At 50.2% G+C, this 27,150-nt stretch overlaps 1 protein-coding gene across 4 annotated transcripts in view; it reads right to left on the minus strand.

The window, feature by feature from the left end:
- PNKD (PNKD metallo-beta-lactamase domain containing) overlaps positions 1-27,150 on the minus strand; it is a 58,586-nt gene that overhangs the window by 6,611 nt on the left and 24,825 nt on the right. Inside the window, exon 1 of one of the 4 annotated variants that reach the window (XM_039233127.1) lies at positions 11,611-11,925. The exons of the other annotated variants lie outside the window; for them this stretch is intronic. Coding sequence (XP_039089058.1) covers positions 11,611-11,771 — 161 coding nt within the window. The 5' untranslated portion in view covers positions 11,772-11,925. Of the gene's footprint in view, positions 1-11,610; positions 11,926-27,150 lie in introns of those variants that run through there. 4 annotated transcript variants of the gene reach the window in all.

The raw sequence follows: 27,150 nt of genomic DNA on the forward strand, positions 1-27,150 counted from the left end.
AAGTATTTCCAAAGAGCAGTGGTGCATCACAATCATGCCTGGGAGCTGTTAAAACCAGATTCTTGGCCCCATCCCCAGCCTTTGGGACTCAGCAGGTCTGGGGCGGGGCCTAGGAATTTCCATCTCTAACCAGCTCCAGGTGATGCTTGTTGCTGCTGGGCGAGGGACCCAACTTTGAGAACCACTAGAGTAGAGGAAACAACAGGCAAGGCCCAGAAGCTGCAGACAGCAGCGTGAGCTCTCTTTAGCAGAACTATAGAAAGTTCTGTCTGGCTGTTTGGTGGAGGAAGCAGGGAGAGGTAGGCTGGCCCATCTGACCACACTCCCTCCCACCTCCCACCCCGATTTCAGGCTATCCCACTCGCCACACAGAAAAAAGGAAAAGGCGAAAAGGCAGCACAAGTTACAGAGAGGACTTGTGGGTGACAGAGTCCTCCAAGCACAGGAGGCCGGCATGCAGGGCAAGCTTCACAGGCATGTGACCTATGCAGTCACATAGGGCCCCGCACTCGGTTTAGCGCTCCCTTGTCACCATCTTGAAATTCTTAATGATTTTATCTTAGAACTTGTATCCCTAAGTGAAGCCTGACAACGGCATAGGCGTGGGCAGAGGAGATCACACAACAGGGGTGTGCTCTGTGCCTGCTGCCCCGTGCCCATGCCACGTGCGCAGCGGCCACCAGCCCGGAGTTCTGGTGGATCCACCATGGTGGGCATTCAAGACTCCAAGGGCTTACCAGGTGAGTACACATCTGTGATGAAGGGGGCACACTGGCTGGCCTAAGAGGCCATGCCTTTGGCCCAAACCAGAATTTGCTTCAAATGCAGAAGGAAAGTAGTGGCATTCTAAGAAACGCAAATGACCAAGAAACCCTGCTCCATCCTTTCTCACTCGTGTTATTTCCCTGTATGATCTGACCGGTTGACACTGCAAGAGATGCTACAGAAGGAAACGGCAAGAGGGTAACCTATCTGGCCCGTCTTTTCTGTCCTCCCTCGCTCATTAGTAAGCCGAGGACAGACAGAGCTGGTAGAAAGTACATGTATCCAAAGGGAAATAGAAACAGGCAAGTTCGTTTTGTGGGGCTTTTCTGCCGCTCAGGTAAGAACAAAATACATATCTGTGTACACGCTAAGAAATGTGAATTCCGTAGTTTCAGTGATTCCATGTGTGACTTAAATGTCCTCATATTTGCATGTAAAACTGGAATTATACAATAATAAGGCAAAAAGCAAAATTCATGTTGATGATTCAGACTTAATTTGTCTTTACTCAGGATGACGTTAAGTAGCAAATTAAAAATATGAGGACAAGTCAAATGAGAAAGTGTAGAAGAAAGGAAAAGCTTATAGTTTAGTATCTTTTTCCTGCTCTTTGAACAAGAGGCTCCAAATTCCATTTTACATCGGGCCCTACAAATAGCATGAGCAGCCCAGCCGGCTCAGGACGGGTCACCCTGAGCTGTCTCACACCCTGGCCTCTCAGAAGGGAAAATAAGAGTAGGGTGGGGTTTCCAATGTTTAGGGTTATACAGCAGGTCAGAAGAATGGCTGATTCAGGCCAGGACAGAGAGGTCGAGGTACAGGATCGGAGGTCGATAATGCACCCTAAATCTCTACAGAGATTTGCTGTGACTCTATTGGGGTAGGAGTGGGGGCAGAGGCAGCCACTCTTCAGGCCCCCCCCACTTTTGGAAGAGCTGGCTGATTTGCATAAACGTTGGTCAAAAAACAAGCCTGTTTCCATGATTTTGCTAGAGTTTGATCACTGCAATCCCTGCTCTGGGTGCTGATGCACATGTGCGGGTTGGGATTTGGATTCGGCACGGAAGGGTCTGGTCACACTTTCTGGGTCTGGATGCACAGTTTTCATAGTCCCCCTCTTTGTTTTACTTTCAAATCAGCTCCAGCCTCTTCACACTTTTCCCCCCCCATTCAACCATATTTAGTGAGGCCTTGCTCTTAGCCTGCTCTGGACACACAGTGAGTAAGGCAGAGTCACTGCCCTCTAGCAGCCTATATCCTAGTGAGACAGACTAGGATCATAAAGACACTGTCAAGGCAAAGTGACAAAATAAAACCGGGCAGAAGAACAGAGAATGATGACATCAAGGAAGGCCTCTCTGGAGGGTAATGTTTCCAAGAAATGAAGGGGCGTGCTGTGCCAGAATCTGGGGACAGCTCACCCAGAACTGGACAGACAGGAAGTGCAGAAGTCCCCAGAGGGAGGAAGGGAGCCAGCTGGCAGGGGCTGGTGGTTTTCTGTGCCCAACGAGAGGGGGTTGGTTGGGACAACGTAAGTATCGGGATTGGATTCGAGACCAGAAAAAGAATGTTAGTGGGACAACTGGAAAGATTTCAGTAAGGTCTGGAGAGTAAAGTAAAATTACATGGATGTTAATTTCTTGGTTTTGCTAATTGTCTTTGCTTATGGAAGACGTAACGTTCAGGGGAGCAGGGTGAGAGGTGTCTGGGAGTCCCGTGTCCTATTTTTGCAAGTCTGAAATTATTTCAATGGTTTAAAAAATTTTTTTTAATGTTTATTTATTTCTGAGAGAGAGACAGAGCATGAGCTGGGGAGGGGTGGAGAGAAAGGGAGACACAGAATCAGAAGCAGGCTCCAGGCTCTGAGCTGTCAGCGCAGAGCTGGACATGGGGCTCAAACCCACAAACTGTGAGATCATGACCTGAGCCAACCCACTGGGCCACCCAGGTGCCCCAATTGCTGGTGGTTCTTAAAGTGGGGAGGCACTGGCTCTGACCTCCTTTCCTGACTTTCCAGCCTACAGTGTTGGAGGGAGCCATTTAAGGGAGCAGGATGGAGGGGTGGGGAGATGGAGAAAGGTGGGAATGGATGCCAGGCCTGAGATCTGTGCCCTGCTTGGCTGTGGGGGACAGGGACGAGGTGGCCCTTATGGTCCTGAAGTCTAGATCACTGTCCAGAGCAGGGGAAGGCCGGCCTGGGGTGGGGCAAGGACCTAGTGACTGCTGGGATCCTGTCCTCAGGCTGGCTCTTCCCCTGACAGTGACCTCCGCGTGACTCCCTCCAGTCTCAGAGCTGTGGCTCCTTGTTTACCTGCCCCCTGTGCCGGCTGGGTGTCATGACCACCAGGGTCCCAAACCAGGCTTGTCAGCCCCTCCCCCTATGGCTACGCTCTCTGGAAAAGGCCCTGTCACCCTCCCAGTGACACAGCTTGAGCTCCCATTGCTACCAAAACAGCACCCTTTCAGTTTTGCTCTCCCCGCCCCCAACACGGGCTGCCCGGGAGAAGGGGCCCTAGAAGCTCTGCACGAGGCCCTTACGAAAGCCTCCTTTCCTCAGCTCTCTGCCTCCGAACCAAACCGCAAACCACTGGAAAAATTCAAGTTCCTAAAATGCCACCTTCGAATGAGTCTTTGCTCCTGGTCAAAAGCCTGCGCTGGCTCGCCACTGGTGACAGGAGAGTGTGTGACAACCAGGGTCATCTAGAGCACCAGGCCCCAACGTGCACAGAGCTCGAACACACCACATGAAACTAACAGACGTACTGTAGGAAACAGACAATCTGACAATAGTTCTTAAAAATGCCAAAGCCTGCAAATTCATTATCTGTATTGTTTGGGGGGTACAGATGTAGTCAGAGAATAAAGGCAGCTGAGGGTATGGTCAACGTGCAGGTCAGCAGGCTTCCCTCGGGGGCAGGAAGGAAGTAGGCTGCGGAGGTGGCCACAGGGACTTCACAGTGTCAGTCATATTTTGTTCCTTAAGCTGGGCGGTGGGGGTGGAGGTTGTTATATTATCCATCTTCTTTTGAATGCCTGAAATAACTCATTAAATTTTCAAGCTACCATCCAGCCCCAGCTCCTGCAGGTCTCTGGCCTCGCATATCCTTCAGGCCTTCTCCTCTCACTAGAATCCTAAGTATCCTTCCGGACTCTGCTCGAACCCATCCAGATTACCCCAGCAGAAAGCCACCTTCCTGTGCTCTAGAACACTCAGCTTCTCTCCGCCCCTCTGGGTGGCAGGAGCTAAGCCGCTCAGTGGCAGGGGCCTTATCCACTTCTATCCAGTGTCTAATCAGTGTCATGCATGGAGGAGGCAGACTTGGCTGGTGGCCCGCCTGCTCCTTGTGGCTCCTCTGGCCCCCCAGGGAGCCCCCCCCCCCACACTAGTATAGCACAGGACTGGCACTCAGAAAACGCTGGCTGAGTGCCCAAGAGAGGCTGGCTGGGGTGGGGGGCGGGAGAGGCGAGCATGCAGGTGTTAAAGCGACCTGGGACAGATGTGTTCCGTCAGCTCAGCGGGCCCCATGCCTGGCTATGGACCCTGTGAAGCCCAGTGGGGGCTTACGGGGCCCAAGTTGCAACCACCTCTGCCCCTGCTCTCCCCTCCCCTGCTCACCCATCTGCTTCTCAAGTCCCTCCTTCCCCATGCTGCCCCCCCACACCTGGCCGAGCAGGGTGCTCCAGTAAGCAGGTCACCTGGACCCAAGGACATGGGTGGGGCTGTGTCACAGCACCAAATCCCAACTGCCCAGGACCTGGGGTCTGGACCCAGGGCCCCTGAATGGAGGAGCTGGCGCAAGCACTGTCTGGGGATCTGCACATGCAGGTTAGCTATTGTCAGACTGTCTGTTTTCCTCACAGCAAGTGAGTTTAATGTTGGGTGTTGGAGCTCTGGAGCTCACTGGCCCATTCTTTCCCAAGCTCACCTCAGGGCAGCCGGAGCTCAGCTAAGCGCCTCCCATCCATCATCTCTCATCCATCATCTCCTGTCGGCCTCCAAGCAACCTGGAGGCAGCTACTATCAATCCCCCATTTACTAGACAAGGACACTGAAGCTTGGAAAGGTGGGAAGGGGTCCGCTCAGGGTCACAGCAAGGCGAGTGGCGGGGCACGGATTCATCCCTGCAGCCGGATCCTGGAGTACACACCTTAACCGCTAGAATCCTCCCCAAAACCTGAATGAGGGGGGAGGATGACATGAATGGGCCTGAACTGAACTAGTAGACCCGGCGCCTCGGAGGGCCTCTGCTGACAAAAATGACATGTTAGGGTATTTTCAGTGATCCAAACATGCAGCCCAGGGTCTGGTCAACCGGAACCTCTTGGATCACTGGTTTTAGCCTTTCTGAGACTCAGACTTGGGCTGAACTTACTACATGTGTGGTATTTTACCGATGGGTGCAGAGGGTCAGAGACCCCCCCCATGGACCTCAGGGTAAGGCACCCTAACCTGGAGAATCCTGAAGGACCCTTTCAAACCCTGACTCTGATTCCCAATCCTGGATTTATGACCGGGTTGAGGGTTCCGTGGGTAGCATCATGTACCAGATGCAGAAGAGTAGGAAAAAGAACAGACCCAGCCAGGGGTCCCATCTATCCTGTTTCCTAGCCCCCCACCTAGCCGGAAGTCACTGTCCCATACACCGGCCCCTACAACTTGCTTTCTTCTGTTGCCAGAGGCAAGAAGCAGGAACTCAATCCCCAAGCCTGTCTCTCTCTCAGTGAAACCGGGTGCTCCTCCTCCCTGAAAGAGCAGCTCAGCACAGAAAGGTCACAAGATTTACAAGATGATGTTGACAAAACATCCCCAGGCGCGATGTGGGATTCAAATTCTGCCATGGGCTTCCCAGGCATTGTCAGAAAGCTGGGATGCACCCCTTGGGCCACTGCATCAGAGTGATCTGGGGGTGCTGGTTCAACAGGAAGATTCTTACTTTTTCCTCTTCTGCCTGCGCACCACCCCACTCCCCACCCCACTCCCCACCCCGCCCTTGCCCAGATTCTCATACAGCAGTTCTGGGGCCCAGAACTACCCACCATCACCTCACCAAAAAGAAAAGAAAGTTTCCTAATTGGTCCTCTGGGACTTAGAAAAACCGCTGTGCAGGGTGGGGGGTGGGGTGGGGGTGGGGAGTGGAGGGAGGAAGGGGAGGAGCAGCCTGCCTGGGGTGATTCCCCACAGTTGCCCTGAGGGGTCAGGGCTGGGACACAGCAAGAGCCACCCCAGTGAGGGGTCACAGGCACACCTTTCACTCCCAGCCGCACTGAACAGAGCGTGGCTTCTGTGGCTTCTGAGTCTGAACTTCCAGCCCCATGGGAGGCCCTGTGGGGCCTCAGCTGGAGACTGAGACACAACCCTATGCCCTCCCCCGCTCCCTCAGACACATAGGGAGAGTGCACAATGGAGCTCTTCTTCCTCGCCTCCCATGGGCACTCTCTATCCTGTGCAGAGAGGCCTGAGGGCTCTCAAGTAGCTCTCCCGGCTAGCCCCGGCCCCAGCCTCCTCTGGGACCCTGATGGGCAAGCCCAGGTGGCTGAGGCCTCTGGTCAGAAGGTCCTTTGGGCACCTCCTCTCGTGTCCCCCAGGACCCAGCTTGCCCCGGGCTCTGCATCTGACCCACACTCTTCACGAAACCAAACCCAGAAACGCTGTCTGATACGAGGGGCCCTTAAGGTGCTGGGACACAGAGCTCTGCTGGAGCAGGCCTCCTCCCAGGATCCTTAGGAACAGAAAGAGGCTCAGTGGTTTACGCTTTCTCAAAACTGAGGAAACTGAAGAAGATAATGAGACAGTTAAAAGGCCTCAGGGAGTGGGTTTCCTGAAGCTGCCAGCATGCCTGGCATTGGGGGAGGGGGGCACTTCCCCATGCCCAGGAGAGGGGCAGTGCCTGCACATGGCCTAAACAAGCCTGCCCCGGGGTGCCTGGGTGGCTCAGTCACTTAAAAGTTCGACTTGGGCTCAGGTCATGATCTCACTATTCCTGGGTTTAGGCCCGTGTGCGGCTCTGTGCTGACAGCTCAGAGCCTGGGGCCTGCTTCGGATTCTTTGTCTCCCTTTCTCTCTCCCTGCCCCTCCCCACCTTGTGCCCCCCCCAATAATAAATACTAAAAAACAAAAAACAAACAAACAAACAAACAAACAAAAAAACCAGGCCTGCTGGGGAGACCACAGGATCTGTCTCCAGTCTCTGCCTGTCCCGGGTTGGGCTTCTGCAGCCTTCACAGCCCTCTCCGAATTCCATCAGTCCTCCCCAGAGGGAGGAATCGTCGCTGCTCAGGGCTCTCAGGGAGGACCAGAGGCACAGCAGTTGCTGGAGGCCTCTTGGCTGTGGCTCCCTGCCACGGCCCCTGCGTTTTGCTCGATTTGGGTTTTGGTCTGTTTACGTCAGCTTTCCCCAGCTCCCCCTTAGCCTGGTGCCAGGCCCTCTTGATTCAGCCTGGCTCCCTGGGCTAGGAGTCCAGGGAGGAATCAGATATGTGAACACCTAACGCAAGAACAAGCAAGAGTGTGTAATGGAAGCTGTAAGGGGGAAGCCAGGGCCACAGGGCACAGGGGAGGCAGGGATGAGTTTTGACTGGGGAGGAAGGGCAGGCAGGCTTCATGGAGGAGATGGCACGAGGGCCAAACTTTTCATTCATTCCAAAAACTTTTAACAAGGGCCTACTCTGTGCCGGGCACTATTCTGGAAGCTGAGATAAGGGAGTGAAAGCAGTTTCTTCCCTCGTGTGGCTCATATTCTGGTTGGGAGAGAAAACCAATAAACACATAGACAAGTCAATATTCAGGATGTCACGTGGTGACATGTCCTGTGGAGAACAATAAAGCAGATAGAGGGGATGGAGGACAGGGATGTGAGTGCTGCTATTTTTATATGGGGGGGGCGGGTCAGGGCAGGACTCTCCAATAAGTTGAAGTTTGAGCACCTGAGGGAGTGGGGCAGCAAACCATGGGGCCATCAAGGGGAAGAAGGTTCTGGTGAGAGACAACAGCAGTGGAAGGGCTCAGAGGCAGCACTGTCTTGGAGTGTTTGGGGAAGGGTGGAGTGGCCTGACATGCAGAATGAGCAAGGTGAACAGCAGCCGGGGTGAGGCGGGGGATGGGCTGGTCACATGGGGCCTCTAAGCCATTCTGGAGGGATCTGAGCAGAGAATACTTTGGGGGTACAGATGCCAAAGGAAGCAGTCAATTCAGGAGGCCAGGCAAGAGCCTGTGGGTTGGCCCAGGGTGGTAACAAGTGGAAGTGGGGAGAAGTGTTTTCAGATTTTGGATATACTCTGCCTTTTTTTTTAAAGTAAACTCTACACTCAACATGGGGCTTGAAATCAAGACCCCAAGATCAAGAGTCATATGCTCTACTGACTGAGCCAGGCAGGCACCCCTGGATATATTTTGAAGGTGAGCTTTGAGGATGCCACAACATTTGACAGGTAGAGATGTAGGGAAGAAAGAAGGTCTGACAGGCCCAGACAGACATATAGAAAGACCTCAGGGCTTGGGGAAGACGGCACTGGGCAGGTATGGAGGGGCTGTACGAGGGTCCCAAAGGCCTGCAGGAAGGAAAAGGACCCTCTGCTCTCCTCTGGCAGGGGATGGTCCAGCCCACTGCCTCTACCCAGCCTTCATTCAGGTCACAAGCAGGTGGGTCGTTTACTCAAGAATCCTCAGCCCAGGATTCTTGCCACTCATTCAAATCAAGCCAGTGGTGGGCCCTGCTGGCCTCAGAGAAGAGCGTTCCTCTTGCAGAAGTTGAGCAAGCAAGGTTTGTCCCGGGGACAATTGGTCCTACTGAGGTTGGGAGCAAGAAAGACCCTGTATGCCTAGGAATGAAGAGGGAGGTTGGTCAGGGAGGGTAGAAGGGCTTTGTCACGTAGGACTGTCTATCGCCAAAGGCTGGCTACCATCTACTTTCTTGGTTCTGCAAGACATTCCCGGTGCTGGATGAGCCCAGCCCTGCTCCCCATTCACCCCTGCCCCCTGCAAACAGAGGCTCTGCTCAGGGCCCCATTCAACAACCACAGAGAAGGCAAAGGGGCAAAAGGGAAACGGAGGCACACTCCTTTTCCCACACTCCTGATCCCAGCCTCCGTAGGCACACTCTGACACTCCCTGAGTAATTTGTCATGTGCCATCTCCTGGCCCAGATTGGTTCCCTTTCATATGCTCCTTTCCCCTATTCCTGGAGAGAGGCAACCAGACTCTGTTCACATCTGTGATCCCACAACCCCAACCCAGAAGAGTTAGGAGCTCACTGAATGAATAAAGGGATGTGAGATTTCCTGAGGGGTGGGTGGGCAGGATCGGCTTAGAAAACAGGACAAGGAGGGAAGGAAACTCCAGAAGGATCCTAGCAGGTGCCACCTTCCCATCCATCCTCCATGCTACACAATGAGCCACTGCTAACATTTCCCAAGCATGTGCTATGAGCCAGGACTTGCGCACTTAATATGCACAATTTAGTTGATCCTCGCAGGATCCCCATGAGGTAGGTACTATCACCATGCCCGTTTTACAGACGCAAACAGGCATAGAGGGGCTGAGTTATCTGTCCAGGGGCCCATGGATACCAAGCAACAAACCTAGGATTCAAAAGCAGATTTGTCAAACCCGCATGCCATGTGCTTCACTGTCTCCCATGCCCTGCAGAGTCTCGAATGTGTGTGTCTGTCTCAGGTTAGCCCAGATCCACCCTCCACGATGCCCAGTCACCCCCATCCCAAGTCAACTGTGGTTATGTTTGAGGAAAAACCCTTTATAAACACCAGTGATTACTGTTATTAATGATAATAATTGCTCTTTTGGTATTTCCATCATCTGCTTTCCAGCCCCCAATGGAACCCTCTATCTGTGGTCCTCTCAGCCACACATTTAGGGTGGAGTGTGCCCATGAACTCTGCCCCTTCCCATCATGGCCTGTCCCGCCCCCCCCACCCCACCCCCTCCATCCTTCCTGGAGACAACCCCATAGCAGCAACACCTGTCCATTTCCCCCAGGCCATTTCCTGCTAACACCCCCTGTCCCTCGCAGCAGCAAGCGGCCTCTCCCCCAAGGGACTGGACTGATTGTTTCCCAGACCATGGAGGGGCAGGGTCTGGAATTCTGATTCCTGGCACGCCCTTCTGCTCTGCAAATTTGGGTGATTCCAAGGCAACAGTGAAATCCAGACGCAGGAAAGCCCAGCAAGAATACTGAATTCCAAAGAAGCTCTCTGAGAATTCCAAGTTTTGGGATTTGGAAACTCCCAAGTCCTAAGTTGTAGGAATGCCCAAACCCTCAGGATTCTGAGATGGCAATCTTGGGACATTCTTATTTCAGGACTTCTGATTCCAGGTCTTTGTGGAAACATCTATTTTCCACTTCCTCAGGCTGTTTGTATGACTTCAACATTACAGATTTTGAAAACCAGAAGTAAATGAAAAAGTCCTTCCCCAAAGAGAGCTGTACAATTCCTCGAAATTCTGTGCAGAAAAAAATTTCTAGGTCCCAGGTATGAAATTAGTTGCATGTTTGGAAATCTCATTATTTTAATGCTATTTGCAGAGCAATGGTGACTTGGTTGGAGCATTATCAAGAATGTGACCAATGTTAGGATGCCCCGGCTGGCTCAGTGGGTAGAGCACGTGACTCTTGATCTTGGGGCTGTAAGTGTGAGGTCCAAGCCCCATGTTGGGTTTAGAGATTACTCAAAAATAAATAAATAAATAAAAAGCTTTAAAAAGGAAAAAAAAAAAGGAATATGACCAATGTTTGGGCCATTAGAGATGTGAATGCCCCAAAGGCACCCAAGATTCTCTCTCCCCACCATGTTTTTCCAGTTTTCCCCCCAGTAGGCCTTCATAGCTCTACTCCTCAGACCAAATTTGAGTGGAATCCTAGGGCCGAAGCTTTTTGGAGGACCTGGGGTGGTCTGGGGAGGAGGGATAATTGTACAATGTCCTCTGTGAAGCTCAGGAAATTCCCAGGCTTGGGCCCTCCCCCAAACCTGGCCAGTGGCCAGGGCTCCCACAGTCCCTGTCCCCATCAGAGCTGTCCTCAAGCTTAGGTCCTGCCCCCTTGCCCTGCTGGCTGTGGGTACGGAATAGGGGCCCTAGGAAGCCTTCTTGTGGTTCCCTCCCAGCCCCTTAGTGTCTCGGTGTCAGATCAGAGCTGGTAACCGCCCTGGTCTGGCCCAGGAAAGGGTAAAAGTAGGGGGAAAGAAAGAGTGAGGAGTCGGGGGAGGGGGTCTGACAGGAAGTCATTGGAGGTCAGTGAACCTCCACAAGTCCGGCTGGGTGAGTAGAGTCGGGTTTCACAGGCTGGGGCTTTGGACTCAGGCCAGGGTCCGGGAATAGAAGGAAAGGGACAGAATCCCTACACAGTTGGGGCTCTAGCTTTGGACAGAAGCGCTTGCGCTGTGCAGTGGGGCGCTGGGTGATGGGGAGAAGGACAGGGACACATGGAAGCAGCTGGCCGCTCCCAGTGACACTCTGACGGTCTGAGGCATTCCTTCTCTCCTGCACCTGCCCTGTTTTTTCCAGTTCCCTGGTCTCCAGCCCCTCATCTGGCTCTTTTCTTCAGCTGCCCTCTCACGCCCCCTTTCCCTGGCCATTCTCGTCTGCCCTTCCAATCCTTCCCCAGCCCAGCCCATTTTTCCAGCCCCCCCACTCAAGTCCTCTCTTCCTCAGTTCCCCCAAATCAGTGGTTTCTCCAGCCCGCCTCTTCGGTCGCTCTTCTCTGGCTCTGGATCCCCCAGCCCTATACCCACCCGAACCCCCAAGCCCTTCCCGCGGCCCCCGCCTCTCAGTCCCCTTTCCCCCCACGCGTCCGCCTTCCTGAGCCCCGCATCCCGCCGGAGCCCGACACTAACCCGATTCGGAAGAGCAGCCGCTTGCTGCGCGCCATGAAGAGGCCGCGGAGGGTCCGCCGCGCTCGGCAGCTGCGGGGGCTCACGAGCAGGACCAGGACAAGGAGCAGCAGCCCGCAGCCGGCGACCCACAGCCAAGGCGCGGACCAGCCTGGCCAGGCCATGCTGGGGGCAGGCGCCCGCGGCGGATCGGGGGCGGGCGGGGCGGGGCGTTGCTAGGCGACGGCTCTGCCCAGGCCCCTCGGCCGGGCAGCCGCTGGGATGGGGCCCCGCCCCCTGCGCTGCCTGGCTGGGGGACGTGGGGGCATTCTGGCCCCGCCCCGCCCGGCGACTCGCATTCGAACCCGCCCACTCGCCACCCTCGGCCGGGCGCAAGCCCCGAATGCCAACCGCCTGCTGGAGGCCTGGCCCCGCCCCCGCTGGCCGACGGGGAGGCGGGGCCGGTGTGGGCTTCGGACCTGCGCTAATCCCCATCCAAGATCTCCTTTGGCCTGGGAGCTGACCGAAGCTCGACGGTCCCCGGCCCCGTCAAACCCCAGGGCTTTCCTCCCACCTTCTCCCAACAGGGGACTCTAGGAGAGACCCTGGAATGGTCTTCTTGGCGGGAAACCTTAGACTCACACTTTTTCAGCTGGAAGGAACCTGGAAGATCGTATGGGTCAACTGCCCTTCATTCATTTATTCATTCACTAAATTACTATTCTCTGTTCTCCTATGTGCCAAGCACTGTGCTAGACTCTGAGGGTGCAAGGGTCAAAGACACACAGCCTGTACATTCCCGGGGCCTACAACCTAGAGTCTGCTGGCAGGGGAACAAACCAAATAAGCAAACAAATATAACTGCACGTGCATTTATTTATATTTATAAACACACACACATACATATTACAAATGTGTGTGATTACAGATGTGCTGTTATAAAGAGAGTGAGCAGAGGGGGCAATGATATGAAGGACAGAGAACCAATTTAGATAGCAGAGGGCCTCCCTAAGCAGGTGATATGTAAACCATGCCCTGAAGGATAAAAGGCCACAGAGGCTCCGAGGGTGTGACTCAACCAAGATTATGCAACTGTGGGTGGCAGAGACGGGCCTAGGACACTGGTATCCCGCCTCCCAAGCCCAGTGGGATTTCTACACCATTACCCCCCCACTCCCTGCCTCCCACCCCCTGCCCTGCTACCTTCCTGTTGGGTTCCAGAAGTTGTTGAGGTCAGAGGGAAGGAAGTAGATGTAAGGGCAGGCGTGGTGACACCTACAAAATTGGGCAAACCTGGCTCCAGCCCTAGCCCTGGCCCAGAACAAGGGAAGGAAACACTATCAGCAGTCCAGTAAGCTCTCTCTCCTGCGGGGAGATGTTTGGGAAGGGTAGCAGGGGAGGCCATGCTCCTGTTTTCTTCCCTGCTGCCTGTGCTCTGGCCTGAGAGGTTGGATAAGCGGACCCCCAAATCATATACTCTCCTTCTTGATGGGCCCTGATTAGACAGCTGGACCTGAAGGCTGGGTCCCCAGTGTGGAGAGCATAGAGGTATAGGATCAATACGGATGATGAATTGGAGGCCTCATCTCCACCCTTCAAAAAAGCCAAGAGATGGGTTGATTTATCTCCAGTCTGAATTTTATCCCAGCACCTAATCCTGGTTTCGTTCAGAAACCCCGGACATGGACTTTCTCTCGTGTGGATGCATCTTGAGGGCCAGAGCCTATGGCCTACTCCCTCCCTGTCTCCTTGCCCAACAATTCAGCTCCTTCTCCAAGTGCTGTCAGAAAAAAAAAAAAAAAAATCAGAATGGAATTTAAGCCCCTGTCGTTAGCTTCCCACCTATGAGTGCCACGCTGGAGGCGGAGGGGAGAGAAGACTGACAGGCTACTTTGCAGAAAGCCCTTCTAGGCCAAGGGACTTTGTATGTCTCTAAGTCTGTGTCTCTACATGTAAAGGGAAGGATTATGAAGGCTCATCAAAAGTCATCATGAACACACCTTTCTGCAGGTAAGGCTGTGCCAGGCATTGCATTGAGAAATCAAAACACGGCCTCTGTCATCTGAAACAGGAAATGCAGGCTCAGGCATGAGTGACTGAGCCCTAAATCTCCAGCCACACACACATTGACAAGATTGTAAATAATCATCCAAGATGCATTTTATGAAATAGATGGAGCCAGGACAGGGCTGGGGATAAGGAATGAGAGTGGGTATTTTAGGGGACTCACGTTGGCTCAGGAAGCCCTCCTCTCCCTTCTCAGAGTCAGCTCTGGAAGACTTCCAATACCTGCTCCAAATCTGCTTTAAAGATTTTATTTTTTAAGTCATCTCTACACCCAGCTTGGAGCTTGAATTTATAACCCCAAGATCAACAGTCTCATGCTCCACTGACTGAGCCAGCCAGGAACCCCAGAATCTGCTTTAGTTTCATCTCGTCTCCTATGAGAATCTTCTGTCCCAGCCAGACTGATGCCTCATTATTTAGCCTCTCCTGCACTTTATACCTTAAGATACCCAACTACTTGTATTTCCCTGAACGCATCACATTGCTTCACAGTCTTGTGACTTTGTACGTGCTGTGCCTTCTGCCTGGAGGGAGTGGTGTTCATCCTTCATTTCCCAAAGACTCAGATCAGATGTGCTCTCTTCAATAAAGCTTTTCTCAGGGTACCTGGGTAGCTTGGTTGCTTGAGCGTCCAACTCTTGATTTTGACTCAGACCATGATCTCACAGTTTGTGGGTTTGAGTCCTGAGTTGGGCTCTGCACTGACAGCGAACAGCCTCCTTGGGGTTGTCTCCCTCTCTCTCTGCCCCTCCCCTGCTTGCATGCGCGTGCTCTCTCTCAGAATAAATAAATAAACATTAAAAAGAAAAAGAGAAATCTCTTCTCGAACCCTCCCACTCAAGCATTGGCTTATGCATGTCCCCCCTCATGCCACTAGGTCTTGTACATAATCCTATCTTTCAAGGGAATACCTCATGCTGTATTTTTTTTTTTTTTGGTAGGTGTCTATCTCAGAGTCTAGAGTCTTGAAGACTTTACTGTCTTCCTGAAGAGTAGGGACTATGGTTTAATTTCTTCATCTTTGAATCTCCAGTGTCTGGGGTGTTACCGGACACATACCAAATACTCACAAATGTTCTTTTGGAGACAGAAAGAGAGAGAGAGAGAGAGAGAGAGAGCAAGCGAGCAAGTGGGGAGGGGCAGAGGGCTCCACACCCAGCATGCAGCCCAATGCAGGGCCCAATCCCACGACTGTGGGATCATGACCTGAGCCAAAATCAGAGTCGGACGTTTAACAGACTGAGCCACCCAGGTGCCCCACACAAATGTTCTTTGAAATGTCTAACTCCAAGATTCTTGCTTGATGGGGCCAAGCCTAACTCTTCCACTTTCTCAGATGCCACTCTTACCCTTGTTACGACAGACCGGGCACACTATTCCTCAAATGTGCAAGCTCACCTTCACCCCAGGGCCTTTGCTCATGCTCCCTCTTTGAACATTCTTCCCTGAGTTCTTTGAATAGGTAGTGGTTTCTCATCCCTCGGGTTGCAGCTCAAATCAACCCCTCTGTGATGGAAAGAGCCTGTACCTTGAGCTGACTGGTGCCTGCATGGCTTATACCAGGAGCTCCCCACAGGAGTGATTTTGCCTCCCAGAAGACATTTAGCTAAGTCTGGAGACATTTTTTGATTGTCACAAAAGGGCGAGGGAGGCGTGCTATCGGCATCTGGCAAGTAGAGTTTAGCATCTGCTAACCATCCTGTAACGAAGAGGACAGCCCCCACAACAAAAATTTCTCCAGCCCCAAATGTCAATAGTGCAGAGACTGAGAAACCCTTGCCTATGTACACATGAAAATCCACCAGATTGTGCCCTAAAAATATGTGCATTTACCATATTTAAGTTATATATCACATTAAAGAGAAAATGTTACCCTTTCTGAGAGGCTTTCGTTGCCCACTCCATCACTCTCGATTATACGGTTCTGCTCACTTCCTTTGTCACACTTTTCCCAGTATGACAGGATTCTGTGATTCTTGCCTGCCACCCTGCTGGAATGTAAGCCCCATGAAGTCAGGGAAGGATCTGTCTGTCTTTGCACCACTGCATTCCCGGTGGTGTGTGTGATGCCTGGCTCAGAGTAGGTGTCCAGTTAAGTATCTGTTGAGTGAATGAGTGAATGATAGACACAAAGAATGAGTGAATGATAATTTGCTTATTGCCACTGAGTGCCATGACTGCTGGAAGACTCGAGTTATGAGTTCTGAGCAGTAGGGTCAGTCCGTGCAGGACGGCGTGCGGAAGCCATGCCCTATGCAGGAGGAAAGCTATGCACCAGTCAAGCCTGGTGACTGCCCATGGTTCATACCATTAGGGAAGGCTGCAGAGGACCCAAGTCTGAGGAACCCCTCCTTGCCGGTGACCTCCTCCCTTGAGCAGCCTGGGGTGCACTGGCAAGGCTAAGGTTTGCTTCTGCACCTCTCCTGAGAGAGACCAATTTAATGACCTGAGTCAGGTGACTGGCAGCCGGGCAATTCTGGCCTGTGATGTGATGGTTTTAGAGCTTAACTCCTAAAGAGTAAGCCTCCTTCCAGATTCCTATGGGGCGGGGGGCAGGGGTTCTCAAATCTGCCCCTTATCCACTTGCCATCTCAGTTCATCTGTCCTGGGTGTCTGAATCCTGTCTTCACAACTTGCCTGGGACCTTCCATTAGGATTGAAAGCCTGCCTTCTTCTTGTATCATGGCTCAGGCTTCATGCCGGGTGCTTGGCTGGCATTCAGGAAGTCATGGTATTGATGGTAGTGGTGGTGGTGATGATGATGATGATGATGATGGCGGCAACAACAAGGACGATGAGCCATCATGAAGGAGCTGATATGGTGGAACTGTTTGAATATTAGAGAAAAGAGACATCTTGTTGGACCAGGGTGGACAAGTGAGTTCAGTGTAGAAGTTAGCCAGATGCAGCAGTGGTGGCTAGGATAATCTGGCCCCCACTCAGCGCAGCCCCATTCATATCAGCCTGGACCCTCATCTGCTGCCCCCCACACTGAGCTCAGCCTCTCATGTGGACCTCCCTCCAAGGTGTGTGCTGTACACTCTGGTTTGCATAGAAACAACCTCCGATGTCCTCTGCCTCCTGACAGCCTGCCCTGGCCTGACTGACCATGACCCCTCTCTACTACTCCCTTCTACTCTCTTCCTCCCTCCTGCTGCTCTGCCTTCTGGAGGAGAAACCTTCAGCCTCCTCCTACATTTGTCATGTGCCATTCCAGGTCAAGATCATTGCTCCTCCTGCCTCATTTTATTTTTTAATGTTTTATTTATTTCTGAGAGACATACACACAGGTGAGCAAGGGAGGGTCAGAGAGAAGGAGACACAGAATCTGAAACAGGCTCCAGGCTCTGAGCCGTCAGCACAGAGCCCGACCTGGGGCTCGAACCCATGAACTGTGAGATCATGACCTAAGCCAAAGTCCCTTCACCGACTGAGCCACCCAGGTGCTCCTGCCTCATTTTGAAGCTTCTCTCCAATCCTCCTGGTCAGTGCAGCCACTGACCCAGCCCAGACTCTGAGGAGTTAGACACCTGGTTTGGTCTTCCAGCCTACTTCTTGCTATCAGGGAATTCCAACAAGTGTGGCTCATTGAAACTTGTAGCTCAGCAGTTCTCAAGCTTTAGGGAATCTAAGAACTACTCAGGGAGCCTGTTAAATATAGACTCCTGAGCCTCTCCCCAAAAGATTCGAACTTGGTAGGTCTGGCTGGGGCCCAGGAATGTGCATTTTGCATAGGTAACTCTGAACGCCGCCTTGGCCTCAGTTCCTGACCTCAATTCCAAGGCCTTCAGTGTAATTCAGTAGCCTCCTCACGTGGACACACCCTCTGAACTTCTCTACTCTGAAAACCTCCAGCTCCAGTGTCCTTCCCTCTGACCTCTCAGCCCCACGTCCTTTATCTCTAGTCCCTGAAACCATGTGTTTTCTCTCAGCCCCTCAGCCCTTCTTGCGCACATTTCTTCCCTCCCAGTGAGAACTTGAGTTCCGTCCCTTGAACCACTCACCAGCTGTCAGCTTCCTCACCCACTTTGTCCCTCATCTTGAGTCTACCAATGTCCAGAGACCTTTCAGTACTAACCTGACAGTCACTCATCTTTTCTTTTCAAACCTCATGGACAAGGCTGAAGAAAATGGCCATCCCATGTGAATCAGAGCCTCTACAATTCAGGGACCCCCAATAGCCCTCTGGGACCCCTAACACCTATATTTGACAGTGCTTCGACTTTGCCGAAATGCCCTCTCATTACCCCCGGTTGCTATTTGAAACCTCAGGCACACCTCCAATTCCTTTACTTTCAGCCAATATCCTTAGAGGAGATCATTTCTGTGTCCACCCTCCTTCTAGGAATTTTGCTACTTCCATATGAATTTTCAGAGGAAATGCTATTAGCCTTGTTCATTTCTTCAAGTGGTATTCCTCCTGGCCACTACTTTTCCTTACCCTACAAGCAAACTTGAGTATCTCACTGCCTTACAAACATCCCTTGACTTTGGGTTCCTTTCTAGATTCTATTCTGCCTTTACCTCAACTTTCCTGAAAGTTTGTCTCCATGGGTTTGGTAGGTTATATTTTAGTTCTCAATTCTTTCTTTTTTTCCTCCTCCCCTCCCCCTGTTTTGGTTCTTAATGCTTCCTCTCTCCCTGTAAACACATCCTTTGTCACGTGACCATACACATTCCCATAAAGGCAAAATCGATTTCCCCGCACCATTGATGTTGGGCTTGGTTTTGTGATTTGTTTTGGCCAGTGGGATGTTCAGACATGATATAAGCAGAGGTCTTGAAAATGTAACTGGTTAAATTCGGTCTCTGTACCCATGCCTTTTGCCGTAAGAATATGCCTCGGGTCTTTGCTGGTCTAAGGTGGATAAAAAACACAAGGAGCCAACTTGACCCCACTCCAGCTTAGAAGGCAGCCCAGCCCTGCAGAGTTCAGCCTAGGTCAGCTGAAATTTGGCCCGCCTACAAATGCATGAGAGAATAATGCTTATTGTATGCATCTCAGTTTCAGATTTGCTCATTATGCAGCATTATTGCAAAAAGAACTGATGGAGATAGGGGAAGCAAAAAGTTTAGTTATTAATGGTGCTGGAAATGATGCTTGGATAACTGATTAGCTATTTGGAAAAGAGCACTTCAGATATGTGCCTGGCAGAGTATACGGAAATAAATTCCAAGTGAATTAAAGTGTTTAGGACATAAAATTAAACCATATAAAATTAGAGGTGCCTGGGTGACCCAGTCAGTCAAGTGGCTGTCTTTGGCTCAGGTCATGATCTCACAGTTCATGAGTTCAAGCCCGCATTGGGCTCTCTTCTGTCAGCATAGAGCCCCCTTTAGATCTTCCATCTCCTTCTCTCTCTCTGCCCCTCCCCCACTAGTGTTCTTGCGCTCTCTCTCTCTTTCAAAAATAAATAAACATTAAAACAAAACATACAAGCTTGGAAGAAAATTACATAGATGTTCAACTTCTGGATAGTGGAAGACTTTCTATGGCTAAAAGCAATAGAAGTGTTTTCCTAAGTTTTTAATAGGCATATGTTACCCTTAAACTCAGCCAAAAAGCAACTAAAGACCTAACAAGGGAAACAATGACCCTTTTAGCTACTTGAAAAATTTTATACCTTTTGTGTATTAAAAGAAAACACACACACACATACACACGAGAAGAAGCCAAAAACAAAAATGTAGAAAATATTTGGCCCAAATTTGTCAAAGGGTTAATCTACTTAGTAAATAAAGACCTTTTTAAAATATATATATATTTTTTGAAAGTTTATTTATGGGGCACCTGGGTGGCTCAGTTGGTTAAGCGCCTGACTTCGGCCCAGGTCATGATCCCGTGCTTTGTGGGTTTGCTGACAGCTTAGAGCCTGGAGCCTGCCTCAGATTCTGTGTCTCCCTCTCTGCCCTTCTCAGACTTGCGCTCTGTCTCTCTGTCTCCCAAGAATAAATAAATATTAAAAAATGTTTTTAAAAAAGTTTATTTATTTTTGAGAGAGAGGACATGAACAGGAGAGGGGCAGAGAGTGACAGAATCCCAAGCAGGCTCCACATTGTCAGCAGAGGGCCTGATGCAGGGCTCGATTGAGATCGATCGATCGGATCCCATGAATCCTGAGATCATGACCTGAGCAGAAGCCAAGAGTCAGAGGCTTAACTGACTGAGCCACCCAGGGGTCCCAATAAAGATCTTTCTAATATAAAGACCTTAATAAACGAGAAAACACAAAGATCCCAATTAACAAATGGATAAATGGCTAATATACATGAAAAAAACTTAAACCCTTAACATTTCAGAGTGAAATTAAATTTCTTAAATTAAAAAAATCGAGAAAATGTAAGCTAACTAATGAGATACGATTTTCATCTAGCAAAATGGAAAAGATTAAGATTAATAAAATCTGGAGGTTTTAAAGACTATGGGAAGATGGGTATTCATACACGGCTTGTGATGATTATTATTTGATACAATTTTCTAGAAAGCAATTCCCATTCATAGGGTTTTCTTTTTAACAATACATGTGTGGCATATCCTGCTGCCCCTCCCCCCCATATTCCCTGCTAACCCCTATTTTGCTAGCTTTCTTATAAATTTCCATAGCTTCCAAGTGAGCCCCTTTCCAGCCCTGGTGGGTGGATCTTGATTGGTCCAAGCCAGTTGGTGCTCTCACTGCCCTGCCATGTAGTTGGTTAGACTCAGGAATTTGATGCAATTCTTGCCATTGGGTAATAATAGCAAATATTTATATAGCACAGATCACATACTAGCACTGTTCTAAGTGCCTTTATGCAGAAAACTTTCAGCTCCCACAAGAGCCCTTTAAGTCAAATAGTTATGATTTCCATTGCATAGATACGAACATCGAGGCAATAAGAGATGAAGTCAATTGTTCTACGTTGTGCAGCTGTGAGGTGGGGCAGGAAATAGGCTGTGCACTTTCTTGGGAAGGTTTTCCTAGTGATTGAAAGGGGTACCATAGCACTGTGCTCTTTTCTTGCTCTAGGATGCTGTCATCTGCCTGTGATGTCTGGAATTATGGCTGCCAATTTTAGGACTTTGAGGGAGGAGTCTATGAGGGTATTGCAATACACCGGAGATGGCAGGGCCAAAGTGAGGATGGACCCAGTGTCCCTGAAGACATAACCAAGTCCCTGTATTAACCAGTCTGGATTACCTTGCCCTTGGACTTCTCATTATGTGAAAGAAAAACTGTCTTCATTGTTTAAGCCACTTTTAGTTGTTCTTGTCTTTGTTCTTATTTTTTGATACTTGCAGCCCAAAACATTCACACTAACACTGTGGGTAAAATTTCTATTTCGATATAAAGGGGGGAAAACAGGATGTCAAAGTGTATATATTTTGTATAATTGATATTATTGTTGTAACAAAAATGCATAGAAAAAACTCTGAGATGCTATCAGTGATGACTGTTGATTGATGAACTTATGGGGTACCACTTGTTTTCTTTTTTTTTTTTTATGTTTTATTTATTTCTGAGAAAGAGAGAGAGACAGAGTGAGCAGGGGAGGGCTAGAGAGAGAGGGAGACACAGAATCCGAAGCAGGCTCCAGGCTCTGAGCTGGCCATCAGCACAGAGCCCGATGCAGGGCTCGAACCCATGAACCGTGAGATCATGACCTGAGCCAAAGTTGGGCGCTTAACTGACTGAGCCACCCAGGTGCTCCTTGTTTTCTTTTTTTTTATTTAAAAAATATTTTATGCCCTTCTAGAATGAGAAGGCATTACTATTTTAACCAAAAAGATTATTTTAGGGGTGCCTGGCTGGCTCAGTCAGTAGAGCATGCGACTCTCTCGGGGTCATGAGTTCAAGCCCCACATCAGGGGTAGGGTTTACTTAAAAACATTTTTATATTGTTTCATTAAAACAAAGAAAGCAGTCCTCCTTCCTGCCTTTACTTCTCGTTCCCCACTCATTTGCAGGTCACTCTGAGCTTCCGCCCCCACCGTTCCATCCTAATTTGGCTCTTGACTCCTACGTCAAACCCCTTTGTCACTGTTCAGTCCTGCTCACCTAACCTCTGGGCAGAACCTTCTTTTTGCTTCGCCTTCCTTGTCATGATCTCTTCTGACTGTCCTCCCATAAGCGTCCCCTTCTGCAGCTGTCACTCACATGTCCAGTTCCCCAGAGTTCATGACGTGGCCCTTAAATTTCTGGAGCCACGTTCACTGATTTCCCTGCCTCAGTTTGACGTGAAAGGCATCATTCCCAGAGAGGAACGCCCCTGGCTTCCCTCTCGAGTTCCAAATTGAAATCCCCATTCTCTTTCTGGTCATTTCCGGGTGTGATTGGGCAGGTATAGAGGGGCCCCAGTCTCTTTCTTGGCAAAAGGGACTGAGGATCCACATGGAGCTATTCTGACGATTAACTGTGATTACCCAAGGAAAGCACACAGTGCCTGGCTCATTGGAGGTGTTCATTCACGGACGTTATTGAATCTTGTATCATTCTTGCAACATCAATGTCTGGTCCTTGTGGGTGCTAAAAGACACATCTTATGAATGGATGCAAACAAAGGGTGTGATCCTTCCCCCTCGGCTTCCCACTGCCATCACCCAAGTCCTAACAGCCGGTCCACCTTTAGCTCCCATCCAGCTTACATAGCCTATCAGACAAAGCCTTTGGAAGCCCAGCTCTCCATCACGTCTGAGCCCCCTGCTCAGAGCCAGTGTCTACACCGTTAAATTCACATTGCTTGACTTAGCAATATGGCCTCAATCCAGTTTTCCAGCATTTTATGCTCCCCCGGATCCCTTCCGTGTGGCCCCCGCCCCTGCAGACAGCCTGCCCTGCACTGTCCTGGGGGTTTTGTTTCCTACATCTGTCCCCCCACGCCTGGACAAATCCCCTAAGGCACACTTCTCTGGGTACCTTCTGCCTGCACCCTCACACCTGGGTGATCTAATACACTCCCAGAAATAGCCGTAATTAATTAAGGCCGATTCTCAGTGCAGGGAGTTCTGCGGTCTCTCCCACAGGGAGGAAGGGAGGAGTGTGAGGGCAGTCCCCAGGGAGCCTGAGATGTCTTCTCTGGGAGTACAGCTCTTTTATTTTATTTCAGTTTTTAATGTTTATTTATTTTTGAAAGAGACAGAGAGAGAGAGAAAGAACGAGCAGGGGAGGGGCAGAGAGAGGGAGACACAGAATCTGAAGCAAGCTCCAGGCTCTAAGCTGTCAGCACAGAGCCCAATGCGGGGCTTGAACTCACAAACCGCGAGATCATGACCTGAGCCGAAGTCGGTCGGTTAACCGACTGAGCCACCCAGGCGCCCCTTATACGGTTCCTTTAAAACTAAAAGTAAATTCAACCTCCTTTTCTGAAGCCCCTTCTGATCACAACTTATGCCTGGTCACTACTCTATCTCCAGATTCTAGAAACATGCATGCCTCATAGTTGTCAAAAGGAAATGAAAAGCTTAAAAAGTAACCCTCACTACTTCCTACCTTGAACTGTGTGTGGGGAGTCCACTGGGGGAGCTACTGTATGTGGTTTCCAGGACTGTGGCGTCCCAGTCTACCCCCTCATGCCAGTGCCTAGCACGGTGTCGAGCCAGTGCAGAGTGATAGGTGCTTTTGCTCAGGTGCAGGGAAAGGAAGAACAACGTGAGGGTGTGTGGCGCTCTCCTCTGCACGAGGCATGAGCCGTGCCCTTGAGTGTGTGCTATTTCAGCGTCCTAACGACTGTGTAAGGTAGGTAAGGTCCTCGCGTTAGAGATGAATAAACTGAGGCTCGGGTAGACTGAATGATGCACCCCATCCCTGGCTAGTAAGTGACAGAGCCAGGGTTCAGTCCTAGTTTTGTCTGACCCCGAAGTCTAGGCTCGTCCCCCTGACACTGTGCTGCCCGCCGGGGTAGAAGATGGTTCGGTCAGCGTCTTCCAGGAAACACTCAAACTAATGGCTCGAGGAGAGCTCTGTGAACCGATTACAAAGCGAAGGGCACGGTGTAGGAAAACAAGGGATAGTGCAGTTCCCCAGGGCTAGTGACGGTGCGGCCCTGCACCTCCTGTAGGCCTGACAGGGGACGGGATGGAGCAGGTATGGGACTTGGAGGGACACAGATGTGTGGACAGGGGCCCTTGACTTGGGTGGAGGGATACTGGGGACTTTGGTTGAGGACTAGGTCTGTGGTGACCTTTCAGGAAGGAGAAGGAGAATACCCTGACTTGGCTCCTTGCTTCCCGTCTCTCCATTGGCCAAACCCAACTGAAGCTGGAGGACGAAGGTCCCACTGATGTGTCCACACAGGTCAGCTCTGAGCACAGTGACAAGGGTAGAGATGAATATGGGGGCACGTGGAAGCCAGCCGGCCAAACGAGGCCAAAGAAGATATGTGGGTCGGAGTGGCTATGGGTGGAAGTTCACTGATTCTTCAGAGGGGGAGGTCTGCCACCCCCCATCCGATGGCTCCTAACCAGCCTCCCTGCTCTCATGCTCCATTCCACCCCCCCCCACCCCGCCCAGGCCATTCTCCACTCAGAGCCAGGGGATTGTCTTAAAATATGAACCCCGAGCCCAGGCTCAGAACCATTCAGTGGCTTCTCTTTGAGGTAAAATTCAAAATCGTTAATGAGGACCAAGAGGTCCTGTAGATCTGAGCCCTGCCCACCTCCCAGGCTCCTCCTAGGCCACACCCCCAGTGCTCACCCTCACCTTAAAGTTCCCCCAGCACCCCAGGCACTCTCAGCTTCAGGGTTACCGCCACCACCTCCACACCCTTGTTCCTTCAGTGGAGAATGACACAGCATGCCTGCCACTGCCACACACACCCCCCCCCACACATCACATAGCACATACATACACACAGATACACATACCACACACCATATGCCACACACACAGACACACACACACACCACACATCACATACCATATACATAGACATAGACACATATACCATACACTATACACATAGACACACGTGTCACATAGCATATTCATACACATAGATATACATACCACATACCATGCCATACACACAGATACCACACACACACACACAGCACACAGCATATACATACACATAAACATACCACACACCATACACCACACACACACACAGCACATAGCATATTCATACACATAGACATACATACAACACACCATACACAGACACACACACAGCACACACACACACACAGAGCACACACAGGCACACACATACCATGCACCATCCACCATCCACATCCACACAAACACCACACACATCCACATCCATGCACATACCCCCAATACCTACCACATACCACACACCACACACACACACCTTACACTATATACCATAAATACACACCATACACACCACACCATATACATCCACATCCACACGCACATACCACATACCATACACATCCACACACACACACCATACACATCCACATCTACACACACACACACACACACACACACACACACACACACATCCCTTCTGCCCATCTGACTCAGGCGACTCTTCAATTCTTCAAAGCCACCCTGTCAGGGCAGCTGCCCTGGCCTCTCCGATTTTGATGAGGTCCCAGGTACTGCTCTCCTAGGGCACCACGTCCATTTCTCTTCAGCGCAGGTATTACTGTGTCGTGAGAGATTTACCTGTGAGATTAGTTGCTGCTGTCTGTCTGCCCCACTGCAAGTTCCAAGAGGGCCCGATCTCTTTCTGTTTGTCCCTCCCGTCTAGCCGCCCTGTAGTGCAGGGCTGAGCGCATGGTTGCCCGCAGCAACGCTTGCTGGGTTAGTATGACAGACAGGACCGGGTGCAGCCCGACTCCGCGGCTCCTCTGCCAGGAGCCGCATGTGTGTTCTGCTGCTCTGAGCTCAGCTCCTTTTCAAACTGACTCCTTATTACGGTGAATTTAGAACAGCTAAATGAAAAAGAAAACAGTAGAAGGAGCTCTCCTATCCCCGTTTGCTAACTTCAACACTGGTCATCTTGTGGTGTTTCGTTTCTTTATCGGCAGGTAAGGAAGATTAGGGTGATTTTCAAACTTTTCTGACCATGACTCTCAATAAGAAGGACTTTTTACACCAAGACTCATACACAATAGATAAGTAAGCAAAACTAAAGCAAAGTTACACATGGTAATAGAGCTTATAGTCTCACTGTTTTCTGGTCTACTTTTTTACTGCCGGTATGACCCACTTAATTGAACTCACTAATGGGTCATGATCAGCAATAAAAGAACACTGCATTGGATTATCTTCCACCTATCTAGAAAATTGTTAGGCTTGTCTTTTCTTGCCAAACCAGATCCTGCCCCCTAGTGGTTATTTTTGAGAACTAAGCTTGTCATCCTAGAGGTCAATATTTTTCAGTACATAAATTCATTCCAAGTGAAAAGTGCTGAGTTTAGGACCTATGCTAGGGATCTGGGGAGATGTTGGGGGGCGGGGTATGAGATGAATTACATCATAGATCTTGACCCGTAGAGTCTTTCTCCGACTGATGACCAGTATAACTGGTATAAATCTGTGCTAATATGGTAGCCACCAGCCCCATGCAGCTATTGGATACCTGAACTATGGCTAGTGCAACTGAGAAATTGAGTTTTAATTTTGTCTTATTTCAATTCATTTAAATTTAAATATAAAAATCAACACTTCAGTTACTCAAATATATATGGAACAATACTTTCTCAACTGTATGTTTCTATAAAATCTAGATAATGAGTCAATATTTCTGATGAAAATTTAACATCCAAATTGAAATGTGCTATAAATGTAAACAAGATTTCAAAGTCCTAGCATGAAAAAAATCCCGCCAATAATTTTTTATAATTGGTTAAATGTTGAAACAATGTTTTTGGGTATATTGGGTTAAATAAAGAAATAATTAAAATTCATTTCACGTGTTTACTTTTACTTTTTATTTTATGTTTAAATTTTATTTATTTATTTTGAGAGAGAGTGTGAGCAGGGGAGAGGCAGAGATGGGGAGAGAGACAGAATTCCAAGCATGCTCCAGACCACCAGTGCAGCCAGAGCCTGGCATGGGGCTCGAACCACAGAACCGCAAGATCATGACATGAGCTGAAGCCAAGAGTTAGACCCTCAGCTAACTGAGCCACTCCGGCACCCTTATTTTTAATTTTTAAATGGGCCTACTGGAAAATTTTAAACTATTTATGTGGCTTAAATCATATTTCTCATGGATAGCACTCTCAAGGCTGGAGTTCCTTCGGACATCCCTCCTTCCAGCCCCTCCTGTGTATCTTGCATCCTTGATGGAGATGAAGGAAGATGCTAGGATCCTCAGTCATACTAGGTATAGGGATGGGAACAGGGATTAGGAATTAAGTGTTGGCCAGGGGCACTTGGGTGGCTCAGTCGGTTAAGCGTCCGACTTCAGCTTGGGTCATGATCTTGTGGTTCATGAGTTCGAGCCCTGAACCGGGCTCCACATTGGCAGTGGAGATTCTCTCTCTCTCTCTCTCTGCCCCTCCCCCATTATGTGTTCTCTCTGTCTCTCTCTCAAAATTAA

Source organism: Hyaena hyaena, unplaced genomic scaffold (genome assembly GCF_003009895.1).
Source record: "Hyaena hyaena isolate Hyena2069 unplaced genomic scaffold, ASM300989v1 scaffold_71, whole genome shotgun sequence".
Taxonomy (NCBI): Eukaryota; Metazoa; Chordata; class Mammalia; order Carnivora; family Hyaenidae; genus Hyaena; species Hyaena hyaena.